General features: G+C 43.8%; 1 protein-coding gene across 2 annotated transcripts in view; it reads left to right on the top strand.

Annotated features, from left to right (window-relative positions):
- The window catches only part of LOC120248277 (tomoregulin-1), a 124,112-nt gene that overhangs the window by 25,393 nt on the left and 78,355 nt on the right, over positions 1-20,364 (top strand). The window contains exon 1 of one of the 2 annotated variants that reach the window (XM_039256562.1): positions 16,428-17,007. The exons of the other annotated variant lie outside the window; for it this stretch is intronic. Within the exon in view, the coding sequence (XP_039112493.1) occupies positions 16,812-17,007 (196 nt within the window). The 5' untranslated portion in view covers positions 16,428-16,811. Of the gene's footprint in view, positions 1-16,427; positions 17,008-20,364 lie in introns of those variants that run through there. 2 annotated transcript variants of the gene reach the window in all.

Genomic DNA, 20,364 nt, shown 5'->3' with positions numbered 1-20,364 from the left:
TCAGGTCAATTACATCAGCACTTGGTCTGGACCAGGGGAGAGGAATGGCTCTGCCTCCTGGGAATGTCAGAAGGACCCGATAATTATATTTGGCAAAGCCACGAGGAACGGCTCTGTAATGTCATTGCAAAGAATTACCCTTTTAATAGCATTTCTGGATGTCTGAGCTTTTCAGATGGAGTGACACTTCTTTTCTACTGTGGCTTTCTTCTTCGTTGGGCTGCCTCCAGCGGGTCCTCCTGTTTCCTCGCCGTTGCTTTGATACCAGTTTGTGTTTTCCCCACCTTCCCAGCCCTATTCCATTAGCCCCTCTGCCTGTACCCACCACAGCTCCTACTCTCCCCTGTTTTAGAGGCGGAGTCATGTGAGAATGTGTGTGAGGGAAATACTGGCCAAAGGGCAGCACATTCAACACCTGGTGTCCGCAAGGTGAAGCTTGGCCTTAGACTAACCAAACTAAGGCCAGCCTGCTTCCATGCTTCATCTGCTACCTTTGTGTTGGTGGGACTCAGGAGTCATGGGGCAAGATCACCAGTGATCTGTGACTGCAACAAATTCTCTTCCTAATTGTGCCATATATTATGCTCTTCAACACAATTTACTAATCTTTGCCTCTGTTTCTCCATCTGTGAAAGTGGTGTAATACTTATCTACCTCCCTTAAATGTTGTGAAGATTAGTCTGTTAGTAAAACACTTTTGAAATAAAGAGTGATGTAAAGCATTTTAACATTATTGTTGTCATTGTGGTATGGATGCCCTACTGTAGAAAAGCTGCTGTAGAGGCCCTAGGTGCCCTATCGTTCAAGAATGCCCAATGTAGGAAACTTCCACAAAGTTACAAGAGTGAGATTATTTTCTTTGTGAACAATTTGAACATGACATTTCCTTAAGCAGCCCTTTGGTACATTTAGAATGAGGTTCAATTTATAGAAGGGTGATTTAAGTAAGATTTTTAAAGAACATACCTATTGAACCTCCATAACCCACAGTGCAGTTGATCATCATTAGGTGGAAAACTTCTATTCCTACATTATCCAGATACCCAGATTCTGTGTGAGGGCTCCCTCACTGTTGCCACTCATTGGAATGAACAGAATGGTGATCCGGCTATTTCTGAATGAGAGGATCAGAAGCTGTCATTCTGCTTGCAAAATGCCTTTAAAGCACTGCCTGTGTGTGTGTGTGTGTGTGTGTGTGTGTGTGTGTGTGTGTGTAATACCTTTATTAAAGGGCTCAGGGTGGGAGGTTCTCCATCCATAAGCTCCCTTTCTTACCTCCTGGTAACTATGAAGAGATTCAATTGGGTTCTGTTCTGAGTTTTCATTTTGTGGGTTTATTGGAGGAAAAATTCCAAACCCTGTTATTTAAGAAATTGGTTACTTTTGATAAAAAAGAATACTTGTTAATAGAGAAAATACTATATATAAGTAGCAGTAGAAGTTAAGGTTTCAGGTTTTTCCCATTCATTTGGTTCAGCTTCCAGAGTAACCAAGAAGGAGTGGTTGGTTCTCTGTTGGTGAAATACATATGGATCTAGATTCTTATCCTTGAATATTTGTTTAAGTTTCTTTATTTTGAGAGAGAGGAAGAACACAGTGTGGGAGAGGGGCAGAGAGGGAGAGAGGATCCCAAGCAGGCTTCTTGCTGTCAGCACAGAGCCCAACATGGGGCTTGATCCTGTGAACCCTGAGATAATGACCTGAACTGAAACCAAGAGCCAGACACTTAACTGACTGAACCACCCAGGTGCCTCAAGATTCTTATCCTTGAGTCTTTTTTTTTTAAATAAAAAAAAAAAAAACTTTTAACTTTATTTATTTATTTTGAGTAAGAGAGAGAAAGAGAGAGAGAGGCAGGGTGGGGCAGACAGAGAGGGAGACAGAATCCAAGCAGGCTCCACACTGTCATCGCAGAGCCTGTTGCGGGACTCAAACTCATGAACCACCAGAGCATGTCCTGAGCTGAAATCAAGAGTCACTGAGCCACCCAGGCACCCCTTAATATTTTTTTAACATTTATTTAATTTTGAGAGACAGAGCATGAACAGGGGATGGGCAGAGAGAAAGGGAGACACAGAATCTGAAGCAGGCTCCAGGTTCTGAGCTGTCAGCACAGAGCCGGATGTGGGGTTTGAACCCATGAACCACAAGATCATGACCTGAGCTGAAGGTGTCACTCAACTGACTGAGCCACCCAGGTGCCCCTCTTATCCTTGAATCTCGAAGAGTGTCTTTGGACGAGCTAGTGTTAGATCTTCTGTAGGGTGGTTACTCCAGGCACTCAACCACTGGGAAGTCTAGGAGGTAGCAGGGCAGAAGTATTCAGAGGAAGCTCTTCTCATTGTAATAGCAGATGTATAAAAGGACAAACCCAACTGTAGAAGCACACTTCAAATTTCAGTGTTAAATCTGCTAATATTTCCTTGGCCAAAGCAAGTCACATGGCTAAACCCAAAGTCAACCAGAGGGAAGTAAAGTCCTCCTAAGAAGGTAAAGGGAAGAGGTGAATATTTTGAACAATAATTTAATCTATCACAGGATCACAAGTGGGACGGAACCAGTGAGATACCAGAGTTGAGATCATATAATAAAGAACAGAGAATCTAGGAAGAAATGCTTCCCTATTTTTCATCTTCTACTGAGGTCCCCCTTCCTTCTTTCATTCCTCTTTCCCCTGGAGGAGGGCTTTTAAGATAGTGATGAATAGACAATAGGGATGTTGGATTAAATGAGTAATATGTATTTAGTTCTATGCATTTAGAACACAGCCTGGCACATACTAAACACTAACGTTTAGCCATTATTTTTTTCTCTCAAGTGTATATGGCTTCTAAATGGGGCCAGACAGATTTGGCCTGGCTCTTGAGTTTATGCTTTTAAGAATCATAATACACACGGGGCACCTGGCTGGCTCAGTCAGTAAAGCATGCGACTCTTGATCTCAGGGTTGTGAGTGTGAGTCCCACACTGAGTACAGACATTACTTAAAAAAAACAAAAAACAAAAATAGAATCATAATACATAGCCTTTCGATTCAGAGCCTGAGTTCAAATCTTAGTTTTGCAAAGAACATGATCTTTTGAATATTAGACCATCACCTGTATAATATCTATTTCCCACGATTGCTATGATGATTACAAGAGACTACAAATATGGCAGAGCCGTGGAAACTATAAACTAACAAAAGAGAGTCCCTAAAATTCCCTTCTGATATTCCGTGTTATAAGAGAATCCAAGACTGTCTTCTGACATCACAAAACTTCATCTTAATCTCTCCTTCCAGCCTCCCCACTCTGACACTTCCTGAGTACATTCATCAGTCTCTCCGTTTCAGAGCCTGGTTCTGTGAAATTACTTCCATTGATCCTTTACCAGGAGTGCTATCAGCCTCTCCACAAACCCTTCCTGTCACCTATGCTGCTGAAGTGTCACCCATTCTTCAAAGTCAAGTGACACCAGGACACACTCCTGGAACCTGGGCTCTGGTCCTAGGTTTGCTGGTAACTCATCATGTGAGTGAGGGCAAGTTACTAGGTCATTCTCAATACCCATTTCCTTGTTTGTGAAATAAGGCTGCTGGAGGAGTGGATCTCTAAATTCCTTCCCCTGTTCTAATTAGTCTAATTCTCAAGGTAAACTAATCTTTTCAATTTACTGCATGTAGCCCAAGCTTTCAATTTAGCATCTCTTTAAAAGATTATGTGCACATAAATGGAATTCAAATACTGCATCCAAGTGGATCAGCCCCAAGGTTGAAAGCTCCATTTGTGAAAGTTATTGATGTTAGGATAATTATTGTACTTAAATTGTTTCTAAAGCAATCTAAATATGATCAGCATAAGAACTTCTATATATTGGGCACAAAAGGGTTGCTGCTTCCCAGAATGTAATTTTCCTAACAAAATGCAATTGGGTACTCTTTCCTTTAGCTATTTCAAACTGCCCAATTCTATAGATTCTAGAATACTTTTATTTTACAAATTGCCTGTTCTAAGGCAAGAATATGTAGATTTTTGTATATGCTTTGAAATTCTTATCAGTTGATTTCAGTAGATGACATCTGTTGTAAAATCAGGGCTGTCTGAAACCTACTTAGAATGAAAGGAAGGAAGAGAGTTAGCATTTATTGAACATCTTCTGTGGGTTCTTGGCATATATGTGTATCATTTCATTTAATTCTTTTTTTTAATTTCATTTAACACTTAAAATACTCTGCAGGAGTAGGTGATATCTATATTTTAAAGATAAAATGGAAGATTAGAGAGGTTAAGTGACTTGTTCAACATCAAATACCTGAACTGTACACTTAAAAAATTGTTCAAATGGTAAATTTTATGTCACAGCAAGAAAAAAAAAAAACAATCACATACCTGGTAACTAGCTTACCTAGATTTAGATACCAACTCAGTATGCTTTGATTAGTCTGTGTACAGCATGTGAGAAAATAAGCAACTTTGGTTATGTTTATCAAATATCTCCACCACTGAGCAGCCAGAAACAAAGAGAAGCAGAGAGAGGAGCTAAATGTGGTTAAGGGCGTCAGCAACAGCAAAGCTAGCAGCTCAGTTCTGTCTGACAGCAAGCAGAGAATCAGGACCAAGGCGAAAAAGAGAGGTCACCAATCAGATTTGCCATGTAGATTAGTGTTTCTCAGACATTAATGTGCATGGGAATCACCTGAGCATCTTGTTGAAATTGCATATTCTGATTCAGTAAGTCTGGAGTGGACTTAGGTTTTGCATTCCTAACAAGCTCCCAAGGTGCTGGTGATGTTGCTGTTCCATGAACCAAACATTAAGTAGCAAGGCTTTTAGATCATGGTAACCTCCAAGGCAGTGGTGAAGTATGGTTTTCAGACCCTGTCACCCAAGAAACTGAGGGTGCTTTCACAAAGCGAATTCTGGGCCCAACCCAGACTTACTGAATCAGAATCCCTGGAGGCCGGACTGGAAATATACACTTTTTAAAAAAAAAATAATTTTTTAATGTTTATTTATTTTCGAGAGAGACAGAGACAGAGCACAAGCAGGGGAGTGGTAAGAGAGAAAGGGAGACCCAGAATCCCAAACAGGCTCCAGGCTCTGAGCTGTCAGCACAGAGCCCGATGGGGAGCTCAAACTCACGGACTGCAAGATCATGACCTGAGCTGAAGTCGGACGCTCAACCAGCTGAGCCACACAGACACCCCTACACTTTTTTTAAGTTTATTTATTTGTTTGAGAGAGAGAGAAAGAGACAGAGAGGGGCAGAGACAAAATCCCAAGCAGGCTTCACACTATCAGTGCAGAGTCTAGCTCAGGGATCAAGCCCACAAGCTGTGAGGTGAGATCATGGCCTGAGCCCAGATCGAGTCAAGACACTTATCTGACTGAGCCACCCAGGTACTCCTGTAAATCCACGCTTTTAACAAGCTTTCCAGTTGCTTGTTAGGTATAATACAGTTCTGGAACCACTGCTAATAGGAGGTCAGCATGGCATGATAATAAAAATCACTTCACTTGCATACTCCTTTCCAGTTGATAAAGCCTTTTCACATTCTGTTTCTCCTGCACCTGTACAGCAGGATGATGAAGGCAATAACATTAGCCCCACTTTGCTGACAAGGAATCTAACATCTCCTGTGGTTAAGTGCTGGACCCAAAGGTCTTCTGACTCCTAGGAAAGTGTTCTTTTTATTATTTTGTGGTTCTCTCTCCTACTTTATCATATCTTCACTTATACTCCTACACAAATTAGAAGTTCTTTCATGTCTAAAAAGCTTTGCAGTGCAATTTTCTTGCTATGATGCTTTTAAAGATTTCAATCTAATTTAATTTAGCACATTAAGCAGCACAGTTTATGCATATAAGCATAAAGCTACCCAAGGTCATGGCAAGAAAAAAATGCTTGATGAAGATAGACTGCATTGAGCATTTTTAAATCCTTTTTTTTACCCTCCACCTAGATTTGCCAATTGTTAATGGCTTTTCTCTCTTACAAGCACTTGAAAGCTGCAGATATTATGACACTTTGCCCCTAAATTCTTCAGCATGCTTGCACTTAGAATAAGAACATGTTCCTACATTACCACGATCCCATTATCACACCTAAGAAAACTGATACTAAGTCACTAATATCATGTATGTGTAGTCTACATTCAAATTTCTCAAGTTGCCTTAAGAATGTCTTTTATTGCTATTGATTTTCTCAGATTCAATCAAGGCTTATTGCATTTGGTTGTTTTTGTCTTTTTAGTCTAATTTAATCTAGAACAGACCTCTCTTCTCTCCTTTTTTGTTTTTCATGATATTAAATTTAAACTCCAGGCCTTGTCAATGTGCCCCACATGCTGGATTTATTTGATTTCTTCCTCATGATTAGATTTGATTCAGGTTAAACTTCTTTGGCAAGACTAGCATGTAGATTATGCTATGTGCATCCTATTATGTAATTTGGGGAGTTACTTTGGTGAGGCTAAATTTGATCACCTAGTGAAGGCAATATCTGCTAATTCTCTCCATTATAAGTTATTTTTTCACTCATAGTTAATAAGTTATCTGTGGAGTGATACCTTAAGACTCTGGGAATATTCTGTCCCCAGCAAACTTCCACCCAATGATTTTAGCATCATTAATGATCTGATTAGTTATTTCATGAGGATTACAAAATTATTATTAAATCAGTCTTGACCATTTGCCAGCATTCATATGGAAAGAAGGTATGCCAGATCTGAGAAAAATCTGAATTTAGTTCACACTGGCTACTCAGAAAGTAAAGGGTCCCCTTTGTCCATTCTTAAGAATCTATCTCTCTTAGGGGTACCTGGGTGGCTCAGTCTGTTAAGCATCCTACCTTGGCTCAGGTCATGATCTTGTGGTTCATGAGTTCGACCCCCACGTCATGCTCTGTGCTGACAGCTTGGAGCCTGGAACCCTCCTCAGATCCTGTGTGTGTGTGTGTGTGTGTGTGTGTGTGTGTGTGTGCGCGTGCGTTTGTGTCTGCCTCTCCCCTGCTTGTGCTCTGTCTCTCAAAAATGAATACACATTAAAAAAAGAAAAAGAAGCTAGAACTCTCTTACTTAGAACTCCTCTGCTGAAGGTGAGTAGGAAGAGGGGTAATTCACCCCCTCCCCATGTTAATACATGCACACCTGAGATTTTTAAAAGGCTCCTAACTTCCTTTTTCCTTTTTTTTTAATGTTTTTTTTTTAATTTTATTTATTTCTAGGAGAGAGAGAGAGACAGAGTGAGCAGGGGAGGGTCAGAGAGAGAGGGAGATAACAGACTCTGAAACAGGCTCCAGGCTCTGAGCTGGCAGTCAGCACACAGCCCGACGCGGGGCCCGAACCCACGAACCGCGAGATCATGACCTAAGCGAAAGTCGGACGCTTAACCGACTAAGCCACCCAGGCACCCCTAACTTCCTTTTTCCTAAGCACTCCTGCTTCTGGGTACCTTTCTGGTTTCTGGCTCCGGTGCTATGGATCTCTCCTGAGCTCTGCTGGGAAAATCACATGTTTTCTTTTCCCTTAACATCAATGACCACTCTTCTCAAATCCGACCCCAAGTTTCTCTGTAGTAAAGATGTGAGCAGTTATCTGGCTAAGAGAGAGGGCCAGGTACCTGATTTGAAGTGGTGTCTAGTACATACATTGCGTGTTTCAGGTCAGTTTAAAAGAAATAACTTTACATAAAACATAGGGGGAATGTGATTGTTCACATCAATGATGGTTGATGAAGATTGGGGTAGAAAGGGTAAGAGGAAGTTTATGGGGATTACAATGGGGCCAGAGCTGCCTTAAGCTGCCTTTTGATCCAGCCACTCCTCCCACCCACCATCCCAACTTCACCCCATCTCCTTTTCTTGTCGGAGGACATCAAAGACAGGATCCAGGACTTTCTTCGATACTCAATACCATATCTGTAAACCCACTTGAGTCAGTCTTCTCTCAAGTCAATCCCTCCATCTGTGCTTTGAATTGCACCCCTTCCTGTCTTCTCAGGTATTTTGAAATTGTCCTTATCCGACTACTGGTTATCCTTTTCCTTGTGCTGTGTACTCAACTCCTTCACCCCACTGGATCTTTATCATCATTTAAATCTCATCTTAAAAAATCCCTCTTCTACCCACAGTCACCTTCTCTTCACAGCCAGGCTGTCTACACATTCTGTCTCCACTGTCTACTTGCCACTAATGTCTCAACATGCTCTAATCTGGATTCTGCCCCTACCACTTTATTGATGGCACTTGCTAAGATCACCACTGACTGCAGGTGAATACAGCCATTGGACACTATTCAGTACTCACCTTGCTTGATCTTTCAGCAGCATTTGATCAGTTGACCACATCCTGCTTCTTGAAACACCGTTTGGTCTCCATAACATTGTTCTTTCCTCATTTTCCTCCAAATTTTCTGGCAATTCTTTCATTGTCCCCTCCACTGGAATTCCTCAGGGCTTCAGCCTAGGCCCTCTTCTCATTTTATATAGTATCTCCTACACTTCAAGTCATCACACCCACTTCCATGACTTCAATTAATTGATCCTTTAATGACTCCTACGTTCTATGCTCAGTGTAAATCCTTTAAGAACACCAGGCTTATAAACCCAACTGCTACTGCTGGCTCGATACAGATGCCTCACTGGCCCCTCAGACTCAGTGTGCCTGCAGCTGAACTCATCATCCTCTCTCCAAACCTGCTTCATCTCTGAAAATGGCTATTTTAGTAAATGTAACCGAACCTAGGGATAACCCTGGCTTGATACTTTTTCCTCCATTAGCCCCCATATCTATTCAGTCATCAGATTCTGTTGATTCCCCCCTCCCTTAATCTAATTCATTTACTTGTTCACATCCTCCCTAGTCCAAGCTACCATCATCACTTACCACTGCAATAGCTCTCCCATGGTTTCCTTGGGTACACTGTGCCTTTCCAAACCACTCTGTACACTGCAGCCCAACTGATTTTTTTCAACAGTATCACTGAAATACAATTAGCATACTTTACAGTTTATGCCTTTAACCAAGTGATCTTTTAAAAACACAAATCTGAGTAGGCTATTTCCTGTTTATAATCTTAGGATGGAGTCTGAATCCTTATTCTGGCTTGAAAGGCTCTGTGTGATCTGGCCTGTGCTTCCTGAAGTCTCCAACTTCATTCTTTTTTTTTTTTTTTCCAACTTCATTCTTTATGTCATTCGCCTCTTCACTTTCCAAAGCATCAGCCACAGCTGTCTTCTCTGCCTCTCAACTTGCCATATTCTTTCATTTTTTTCATGTTGAACTTTTTTCAGGAAATACTGTTCTCTTTCGACCTCCTAGCTCTTCATCAGTCTTCCAGCCTTAGCTTAAATATCACTTCTTTGGAGAAGTTTTCCTTGATACTCTTTGCCCCCGGTGTGTTCAGGGTCCCTGTCTGATGCTTTCAGACATGGTTTGCAAATTGTAATTGTTCCAAGTCTGACTCCCTGTTGGACTATAGGACAGGGCTTGTGTCTATCTTGTTCACTTGTGCATCTTCAGTACCTAACACTGGCACATAACAAACACTGTTGGATGAATGTTGGATGAATGTCACCACTGTCACCACTCTTCATACCCTGCCCTGACCCCTGCTCCCACTGTTGTCGAAACCACCACAACCAGAGCTGCCCTAAGTCTTATTGTGATTGTTCTGGGTTGAGAGAAACAGTTCCAGCATGTGGTCTTTGTTTCGCCTTTATAACTTCCTTAATTAGGAACCCAGTCTAAGTGCCAAGTCTAACCATATTGACCTGGATGCTGAGTCCTGAGGCCATCAGACATCAGACTGTAGGAAACAATTTTCAACTTAGAACTAAAGGAGGAGAATTAAAAAATGGCTGACTCAATTTAAGCTCACATGTACATGTACCGATGAGTTGCTATATATGGTGACGTGTGCATGGATACACACATGTAAATGTGCATGTAAAACACAGAACCCAGCTGTCACGCTCAAATTTGCATACACACACCCTTTCAGAGAGGCAACCTGATATATACTCATTCCCTACATATGTACACAGAGAGTAAAATGACATATGCTTGGCACTTTTGCATATGTACAGAGGCAAGCTGATATACTCATTACATATGTACACACACAGGCAAATGACATATGTTCCATACATATGTATACATACAGAGGCAAGCTGACATACTTATATACACACAATGGTAAAATATAATTATTTAACTCCACTGGGTTCACTCTAATTCCTCCACGTAGTTAGCTTCTTGCTTTCTCTCTTCTTCGTGATTCTTAGCTCGGTGGATGCCATTCTCAAGTTCCCAGACTCTCGGCTGTAACCTCGTGTCCTTCCCTTTGACCCACCTGGCTGTTTGTCACCACTTTCCTCCTCGTTGTTTGGCTGCCTCTGCCCATCAGCAGGCTGCCCGTCAGCAGGTCTCTCTAGCAACCAGCCAGCTCACATGAACTGTTTTGACTGCTGACTTTAACTCTTTGAGTTTTGTTTTAGACCGTAGGCTTTTTCAAGTCAGACAGACCTTGATTTCAGCACCAGTCCTGCTGCCAACTTGCTGTGTAACCTCAGGCAAATGCTTTAACCTCTCCAAATCGCAGTTTTCTCATCTACAGAATGAGGATAATAATAGCACCTTCCCCATTAGGCTTTTGGAAATGTTATGTCAGATAATACGCATGAAGCTTTTAGCCTAGTATATAAATGCAGTTAATGGCTATTGCCACTAATAAGAATCATCATTTAGTATATGCTTACTTTGCCATGACTACTCCTAGCCAATTATTTACTGAGTACTTACAATATACTAAGCATGAGCCTAGTGTTTTGCCCATGTAAACCCATTTTCTTCTTAAAACAACCCTATGAGGCAGATAGAAATTTTATCTCCATGTTACAGATTCTGAAACTGAGGCATAGAGAAGTACAGTAACTCGCCCAAGGTCACAGAGGTAGTAAGTGGCAGAGTTAAGATGCAAAACCAGATGGTTTGGTTCCAGAGCTTATACTCTTTAATTACTATGCTATACCTCTTACTACCATTTATGTGTGATTGTCTTTGTCAGAGAAGCTATTTCTTTGGTACAATCCTTTATGAGTTAAACCCTTGGAGAAAATTTTGAATTGCAGCTGAAAATTTCCATTTGCTGAGAGATGAGGGAAAATCTTAATTCTGTATTCAGGGCAATACTGAACAACTGAACGACAAGAAGACCTACAGGAGAAACCCAGAGATGCCTCCTCCGTCTCCCTACCCACTCATCGAGACTGTTTGGGTGAAGCCTTTTAAATTGACAGAATTACCATGGTGAAGCCTGTTCTCCAGGCAGAGTGAGGCTACTTCTCTGGATTCCCATAGCACTTTTTCTTTCAGATTATCTGTAACCCTTGCCTCCTTGGCTTCTACCCATCTACGTAATTGAGGACCATTAAGGGGATGTGAGTAGCAATCATAGTGCTTTGAACTGGAGTTGTGATGATAAGCAATGTAATCACATTACTGTAATCCTTGCATGATCACAAGAAGCCCCAACAAAAGTCTCCTGACATGCAGACAGGGGGCTCGGGACTGTTTGTGCACACAGTGGCTGCAGTCTCAGTGGTGCCAATCTTTGCTCCATTTTGTATTAGATGATGATGCTTCTCCACCTTCTTGCTCGTGTTGATGATGTGACGGGGCCCTGGAGTCAGAGCCAGGTGACTCCAACCGCCTAGCTTTAGAGTTTGAGTAGTCACTTACCCTCATAAACCTCAGTTTCCTCACTTATAAAATGGAAATAATACCTACCAACAGGTGGGTGGGAAGATTAGCGACAACAGATACAAAGTGGCTGGCAGTACCTGGGATGTAGTAGGTCTTCTGTGAATTATAGTTGCTATTATTAGGGTCTGATCCAACAATTATTCTCTCCCACTGGTATTATTGTAATGAGTCTTCACTAGACTAGAAGTTTTCTAAGAAGGAGGGACTTTGTTTTGTTCACTGCTATTTCTTGGCATCTATAACAGTGCCTACATCATAGTAGATACTCAGTAAATATTTGCTGAATCAATGAATGAGGTTTAAAATAAGCTGACCTTGCTCTCTGTCTTTACTACACTGGCTGACATTCAGACCCTTTTTACTCACAGGCATTTGCTCATGATGTTCCCTCTGCCTGGAACATTCCCTCTTGGTTAACTTCTACTCACCCTTTTCCTAAACCTCTGACCTTCCCTGTCATAGTATTTATCAACATTGTTGCAATTTCGCTTCAAAAATACTTATTTATCTTGAGAGAGAGAGAGAGAGAGAGCACACAAGCAGGGCAGGGGCAGAGAGAAAGAGAGAGAGAGAGAGAGAGAGAGAGAGAATCCCAAGCCAGTTCTGTGCTGTCAGCGCAGAGCTTGATGCAGGGCTCCATCTCACAAACAGTGAGATCACAACCTAAGCTGAAATCGAGAGTCAGATGGTTAATCGACTGAGCCACCCAGGTGCCCTGTAATTTCATTTTTATATGCATAACTGTTTAGTATTTACTGTAAACTTCATTAAGACAGGGACCAGGTTTGTTGTGCTCACCACTGTATTTTCAGGAATGAGAAGTAGGCCTTCAGTACAGACTTAATGAATGAATGATTTCACTTTTTACATTTTTTTTTTTTAAAGGTTGCTTTCTCTAGGAAGGGGGGTCTGATTTCTCGAAATGGGCCAGAGGTCAACCCCAGGCTTGTGTCAGTGCTGCACCATAAATCATTCCAGTGTTTCTGGACTGAGCTCAAGTGCAGTGACTCTCTCCTACCAGGGCCAATTTGTCAGTCCCAAATTGTCTCATTACCATTTATCAGGCCTTCATTATGCAGCTAGACCTTGCAGCAGGAGGTCCAGAAAAGCCAGAAATTTGGCTGGGCTGGGAGTGTGGAGTAGGATTTGCCATTTACTCCTACCCCCGCCCTCATGCTCCATTTCTAGCTAGTGTTTATCACACTAATTGCTAATTTTCAGATGTCCTCCTCTCCTCCCCCTGAGACAGTGAGGCAGAATTATCTCTCACCGCCACCCCCCCCCCCCCCCCCGCCAAGGCTACTGTGGTGCCTAGCAGGCAGCAGACGCTCACAAAGAATTCTTGAAGGAAAGTGATGTTTTCCATGAGTGAAGCCTTATTGAGGACAAAAGCCAACTCACTGGAGAGGGCACTACTTTTTGCCTTTTTTTTTTAATTTGAGCCAACAAATCTCTTTTTAAGTCAGTTTGGGTTGGTTTTTCTGTTACTGGGAACTGAACACTTTCTGACAGAGCATAAAGAATGACATTCAAGTATAGGATTTCTGATAGATTATTATTCAAAAATATTCACTCCTCTCCCTCCCTCATTCCCTCTCCCTCACCTCCACAGAAGAGAGTTCCTTACTCATTGCCTTTGGGTTCAGCTATGAGACTTGACTGAGCCAGTGGGATGTTAGCCGACATGTATACGCCGGGGTGGGGAAAAAAGCTTGCCCTCCTGCACCACTGCCAACTCTGTAAGAGTTCCCCTGGGTAGCTGCTGCTTTTTCAGCTGGGGACCCCCAAAAAATAATATTGGAGAAGATCAGAGCTCAACCTGCATACAGGAGTCAAGTTCAGCTAGACCTGCAGCTTGAAGCAGAGCTATCCAGCCAGGCCTATTCCAGATTCATCAACCCCAGACCTAGGAGAAATGAATGTTTATTGCGGCACACCTCGTTAAAGTTTTATGGTTGTTTGTTATGGAGGCCATAACTGACTGGTCAAGGTTAAGGCAGGGGTTTCCAAACTGGCAGTGAACTTTAATATAAATAAGGGATATGAGTACCCCTCTTCCCCTACCCCACAGCATGTCTGGAGTGGTGTTCAGAAATCTACTTTCTTTTAAAACTCCCAGGGTGGGTTTTCATGTAGCGAGTCCCATACTCTTTTGCTACCTGACATTTTGGGGTCACAAATATTAAAGCACATGATGGGGGGTTGTATTAGACGACCACTAAGATCTTTCTTCCTCTCTGAGGTTGGATGATTGAGGTCAGAGAAATCCTATTTCTGAAGCAGAGTCCTTTTCAATTTGACAACTTTTGAGAAATCTGTGCGGAATTTTTCCTACCTAATTTGGAGAAAGGTGCGCATGTAAATTAATTTGTGATTTATGGCCCCAGGGTTTTTGCTTGTTATTTAAGGGTTGTCTGCTCTTAATATATCTGCCTGAGCTATGGTTAGCAGTCAAATAAAAATTAAAGGCAGAATACTGAGGATGGGAGAGCCAAGACAGAGGGCAGGAAAGAAGCATAGAAGAGGTCAAGATAAGCAGAGAAGCTATTGAGGGAATCGTCTGAGAAGGAGCCTTTAGCAAGCTGTGGCTTAGCAGTCAGGGGCCTGGGATCACATCTGAACTGGAAGCCAGAAGCTGAATTTTCATTGTAACAATTGCTATGCCACTGCTAACAGTTCAGAGCTTTGAGGCAAATCTTAACAAAATGTTAACAACGTGCATTTATATAAAAAGCATGTTGAAAATATAATTTGAAAGAAAAGAGAGTTTTAAATTGTAACAAAATTTTCACTGAAAAAAAATTCAGGCAACACAGAAAAATATAAAAGACAAGGGCAATTACTCATAAGCCCAATAGCCACAGTTAACATATAGCTGCATATTCTTCTTTGACTTGTTTCCTATGGCTATGTACACACACATGTGTATATTTTAGAAATATAGGATTTTCTTATACTCATCAGTAGCCTGCTGTGTTCCATGTCAGTAAACACTAAGTTAATCATCATAGGTAAAACTGCAAAATACTCCTCTGTACAAAGAGGCACCATACTTTATTTTCCACAGATGGACATTTAGATTATATTTACTATTATAAAAAAGCTCTGATGAAAATCCATATGTACATTTTTGAGTGCTTGTACAATTATTTCTTTTTAAAAAAATGTTTATTTTGAGACAGCATGTGTGTGTGAGTGGGGGAAGAGGGCAGAGGGAGAGGAGGGAGAGAATCCCAAGCAGGCTTCACACTGTCAGTGTAGAGCCCCATCGGGGGCTTGATCTTATGAGCCATGGGATCATGACCTGAGCGGAAATCAAGAGTGGGATGCTTAACCTACGGAGCCACCCAGGCACCCCATGTACAATTTTTTCTTTTGGATAAATTCCAATACACGGAATTCCTAGATTTAAAGGGTACACATATTTTAAAGGTTTTGATATGGAGTCTAATTGCCCTCCCCAAATGTATAAATTAATAGTGCTAGGTTTTGTCCATTCTTTTAACTACTGTTAATCATCTTCAGGAAAAAAAATCTTGTGCTTTTAATCTGCCTTTCATTACTAGTGGGTTTAATATCTTTTCATATATTTATTTTATGTGAATAAGACAAGTCAGCTTTTCTTCTCATTTTTCTGTTATGTCAACTTTTACTTTTTGATTTACGTTCTTTATAGCAAGTGTATTGTCTCTTATTCACATTGAAACTGTTTTCCCTGATGTGGTTTTGCTTGTGGTGGCTTGTTGCACATTTAACAAGTTTTGAGTCATATTTATCAGTTTTTCAAAGAGACTAAGAAATTTCTTCTGAGGTGAGAAGGAGCATATGGTCCAAGAAAAAGGTCAGAGACCTTCGAACAATTCAATCCATAATTTTACTACCTGAGGCTAAAGCTCATCTAACATGATGTGATAGGAAGAACACGAGAATGGGAGTCAGATCACCTTACTTCTCTGAGTCCCAACTTCCCTGTCTGTGGAATGGGGATGAGAATGAAAACTCCCTTGTAGGGCTGAACAAAAGAATTGCAGAGAATGCTCGTAAAGAACTTCATTCAGGTCTTGCATATGGCAAATTGCTCTCTATGTTGGCTCTTATTAGTGGGAGAGGGCAATATAGATTTTTAAAAGAGTACTTTAAATTCAGTTGGTGTACGTGGGAAAAGGGTGGGGGTGAGGAGCGTAGAAATTTAGCTTATCTCTAGGAACTGCACAGTTGGGAGTCGGAACTTGGGTTCCAATTCGGATCCTGGCCATGTCTTGGTATGCGACCTTGGACAAGTCACCTTCACCTCTCTGTGGCTCAGTTTCTACACCTAGAAAGTAGATGTATAATAGACCACCTGCCCCCTTTTTCCCAGCCCGGCTGCTGGGCGAAGGAAATGCCTCAAAACCACTTGCAAAGGGCGGCAAAAATGTCTGTCAGGGTAATGCCTACCGAGCATCCCCCGCGCCCGCCAGCTCCCAGCGGCCGAGCGGAGGAGCGCCTGCGACCCCCGCCCTCGGCGCTCCCGCCCCGCCGCAGGAACAATAGCTCCCCCGGAGGCGGCGCCGGCCGCGGGCGGGGGCGGAGCTGCCGACGCGGGCGCTGGGGGTGTGCGCGGGGCGGGGTCGCAGCCACCCCTCCCGCCCGCGGCTCTGTCACGCGCCCCTCACCGGGCGGGCCGGGGTCTTTGTGACGCGGTGGCGACGGCCGCGGACACAAAGGGAAGGCGAGCGGCGAGTGAGGGGCTGGGCCTGCCCCCCGCCCCGCGACCCCCGTCCGCCGCGCGCGCGCGCCCGTCCACGCCCCCAGCCTCGGTCTCCCCAACGCGGGCTCGCACCCTCGCGCGCACCCTCGCGCGCCCGCGACCCTCGCACGCGCCCGGACCCTCTGACTCCGTCCCGAGCGCGGCGGGCCGGGGCCTGGCGGGCGCTGCGGCGGGTCCGGGATGCTGAGGGGCTGCTCGCAGGCGCAGCGGCGCGGCTGCTAGGAGGCGCCGAGGCAGCGGCGGGGCTCCCGGCGCGCGGCTGGATGCCCCGGGCCTTGCGGCTCCCTGCGCTTCCCGCCGTCCAGGGGCGCCAGCCATGGGCGCCTCCGCCGCTGAGGCGCCGCTCCGGCTGCCTGCCGCGCCCCCGCTCTCCTTCTGCTGCTACACGTCGGTGCTTCTGCTCTTCGCGTTCTCTCTGCCCGGGAGCCGCGCGTCCAACCAGCCCCCGGGTGGCGGCAGCGGCGGCGGCGGGGACTGTCCCGGCGGCAAAGGCAAGAGCATCAACTGCTCAGGTAGGAGCGGTCGGAGCCCGCCCCTGCGGCCCCTCCCTCGCCGCCGCTGCCGCCCTCCCCGTCCCGGCGGCCCCGCTGGGAAAGGCCCGGGCGCGGGGTTCCCGGAGATTGGGGCGGGAGGGTGAGCGAGGGCGGAGGGCAGGGCGCGAGCGTGCGGCGCGGGCTCGGGGCCCGGCGTTGGACATGGGGAGTGGCCGTGAGTGCGACCATGTGTGTCGAGTGTGTGGGCCAGGGCGGCCCGGCCCGGCGTGCTCTGGGGTGGTGGGGAAGGGACCCGGCGTGGCAGGGGAGGCCGGCCGGGGCTCCAGCTGTGACTGTGGGTGTGCACGCGGGAGCGCGTGTCTGTGTTGTGAAGGCACAGGGGAGGCAGGTAGTGTGAGTGTTTGTGTGTGTGTGTGTGTGTGTGTGTGTGTGTGTGAGAGAGAGAGAGAGAGAGAGACGGTGAAGGACCGGGAGTGTCGAGCCTGAGGGCCTGGGGAGTGACCATGTGCTTTGAAGGTTTTTAGGACACTGGGGTCTCGGAGTGGTTGTGTGGGTTAAAGGTAAAGGGTGTCCCAGAGGACGTAGATTGTAGAAGTGACGGGGTGTGTGTGTGTGTGTGTGTGCGCGCGCGCCCGCGCGCATATGTATGTCCTTCGGGTTTAGAGGTGGGCTCTGGGGGCGAGGAGTGACGGCGGGTCTGTGGATGTGAGCAGGGAAAAGTCCTAGGGCCCAGGAAGTGACCCTATGTTTTTATGCGTCTTGCGTGGGGCTCAGGGGTATGTATGCCCTGGGGTATGCATTGAAGAGAAAGGATGGGAGTCGTGGAGTGAACCCCGTTTGTGTCCTTTCAGAGAGAGGGAGCTAGGGAGTCATCCTGTGTAGGGTTTGGGTATTGAAAGAGGTAATTAGATCTCAGGAAGTGCCTCTGTGTGACCCTGGGATTTTAAGGCGGTGTGGAAAGAGGGAACCGGTTTGGAGAGATTGGTCCTGGGCGAGTGTTTGTGTTTTGCGGGAGGGCCTGGAGATTGGCAGCAACGGGAGCGAGGGAGTGACCTCTCCCCTTCTCCAAGGCCGCCTGCCCCCCCCCCACCCCCCGCTCTTGGAAACAAAGAGCTTGCTGGGGCTCTAATGGTTAAGAATGGGGAGGAGGTATCTGGGCAGTAAAGTTCCTTCTTCCTTTCAAAAGGGGTCCCAGAGGAGCCCTGGGGCGAGGAGAAGCTTCCAGGTCTTTTTTTTTTTTTTAGGGGTGGGTGGGTCTTCCTGGAGCTGGCCTAGCAGATGGTAGTGATCCTCAGCCAAAGCCTTGCTAACTTACCCTTCTATCAATTCTCAATTCTCCACTTGTCTTCTTTAAACCATGGGGGCGGAAGAGGAGGCGTGGTGGGGAGTGGGGAGGGGGAGGAGGGGAACGGAGGATGGACTTCGGGCCACCGGGGATCTTCTGGTCTGTCTGCCAGACAACCTTTGTACCTTTGGGCTATTGAAGGGGCATTGTTTCTGGGAAGTGAGGAGGGAGCTAGAGGGCCTCAGCACAGATGCTACCCTCCATGAAGAAAACCTTTGGTTTGCTGTTTGGATTTCAGGGTCTAAAATCTCTTAGTAGTATTCATAATGGTGTGTTTTATGATGGGGATGGGATTGTGAGCGCAGTAAACAATGTCCTGTCCATTAAAATCCTTTCCATCCGTGTAATAACTTTCACTTTATTTTTCTAATGGTAAGTGGGATATGGGATAATGCTTTAATAAATAGTCACACATTCATGGTTAAGAATAAAAACCATTTGTATATTAGAGTGCCTTTTTGTAGCAAATATTTGTTATTAGTTATTAAACTTGTAAGTGATCACACCATGTCAAAATATTTCACTGGCTAATGTGCTGTGATTATTTGCTTTTGCTAAGCTAATTTGTCCTTAGCAAAATAGTGTGTGTTGATGGATGTTTTTGTGTATGTATGTTTTCTAACTCTTTAGTGCAAAGTACAACTTTTAAGAAAGGATGCAGAGGGCTGAAAACCTACATGGTGTAGGAAAAGGAGACAGATTTGGAGATCCTGGCTCTTGCTAAGCAGCTGTGCTATTTGGAGCAAGTTACTTAAATTTTTAAAATTTCCTTTTCTATTAAAAGAGGGACTTGGATTTAATATCTAGCCTTCTTTCAAGGATTTATTGATATGTCAATAAATTAGGTTTATCATATAAAATGTTTCCTAATGCTAAGATGCATTTGAATAACTCTGGGTCTAAAGCTAGAGTTTTAAGTAAATAATATTTGTAGATTCTTGTTATAACTGTTTTTAGGATGAAAATCTGGGTGTGATTTATGTGGAAAAAGATAATTTTTTAAGAAGTATAGTAATCCAGTCTGGTTATCTACATCTATTAATGCATCTTGAGATTTTATGTAGGTTTTTTTTTTTTTTTTGGTAGTCGCTTTTATTACCCAGGTATTTCCCCACATAAACTGAAGTTTATTCTTTCATAGATTTGAGTTTCAAAATCTAAATGCTGGTCTTGACTGTTAATTTTCATTTTGAATTTTGGATCATTTCAGCCTACTCTGACCTTTGGTTATTTGTGTTTTGGGTCACTTAGCATCGTGGCCCTTGCACATCTGCACTTTATTAAATTAATAGAAGTTGTCTAGATCATGGAAAAAGATACCACTCTTTTATTTTCACTTGAGACTTCCTTCCAAATTGGTTGATGTTGATACGTTAATCAACCAGATGTTCAGCCGGCTAAGCATGCTCCTCCTAGTAGGATTGAACAGATTTTTGAATTTCTGCTGTTAAATATTTTCACATTTTGTTTACTAGCCTATTATTTAAAGATTCTGTCAGATCATCTTGTTAGAATCAGTTATGTATATGTCTGTATCATCCTCTGTTTTCCCCATTTTAGTAATCCTATCAAAAAGCAAATGTTATGTAGCCTGCCTTAATAAAGAGCCCATAGTGGCTTTTTACTTTTTATTGTGTTCAAAAACTTATCTACCCATTCTAGACTTTTTCAGGAGATACATGGAAAGTTTTACCCACTGATGTTTTCCTGGATTGGCTTTTCTCCTTTTTTGAAAACTGAGGATTTTCTTATTTCTGGTCTCCTGGCATTTTGTCAGATGTAAAAGTTTTTCAGTATCATGGAGTGTGATTTGTTTATATCAGAATGCAAATTCTTTTGAACTCGTTCTGTATTCTGTTACTGTCCTGTCTTCACTGCACTTACCTGAGATGTTAGCTTCCTTTTATCAGAGTTCTGCCCTTCCCAGTTTGAAGATCATGGTCCATTTTTTTTTTTTTTTTATAAATAGTTTATTGTCAAATTAGTTTCCACATAACACCCAGTGCTCATCCCCACGAGTGCCCTCCTCC

The sequence above is a fragment of the Hyaena hyaena genome, unplaced genomic scaffold (assembly GCF_003009895.1).
Source record: "Hyaena hyaena isolate Hyena2069 unplaced genomic scaffold, ASM300989v1 scaffold_572, whole genome shotgun sequence".
NCBI lineage: Eukaryota > Metazoa > Chordata > Mammalia > Carnivora > Hyaenidae > Hyaena > Hyaena hyaena.
The sequence above is the reverse complement of the archived record's forward strand: the minus strand, read 5'-3'. Positions and strand labels throughout refer to the sequence as shown.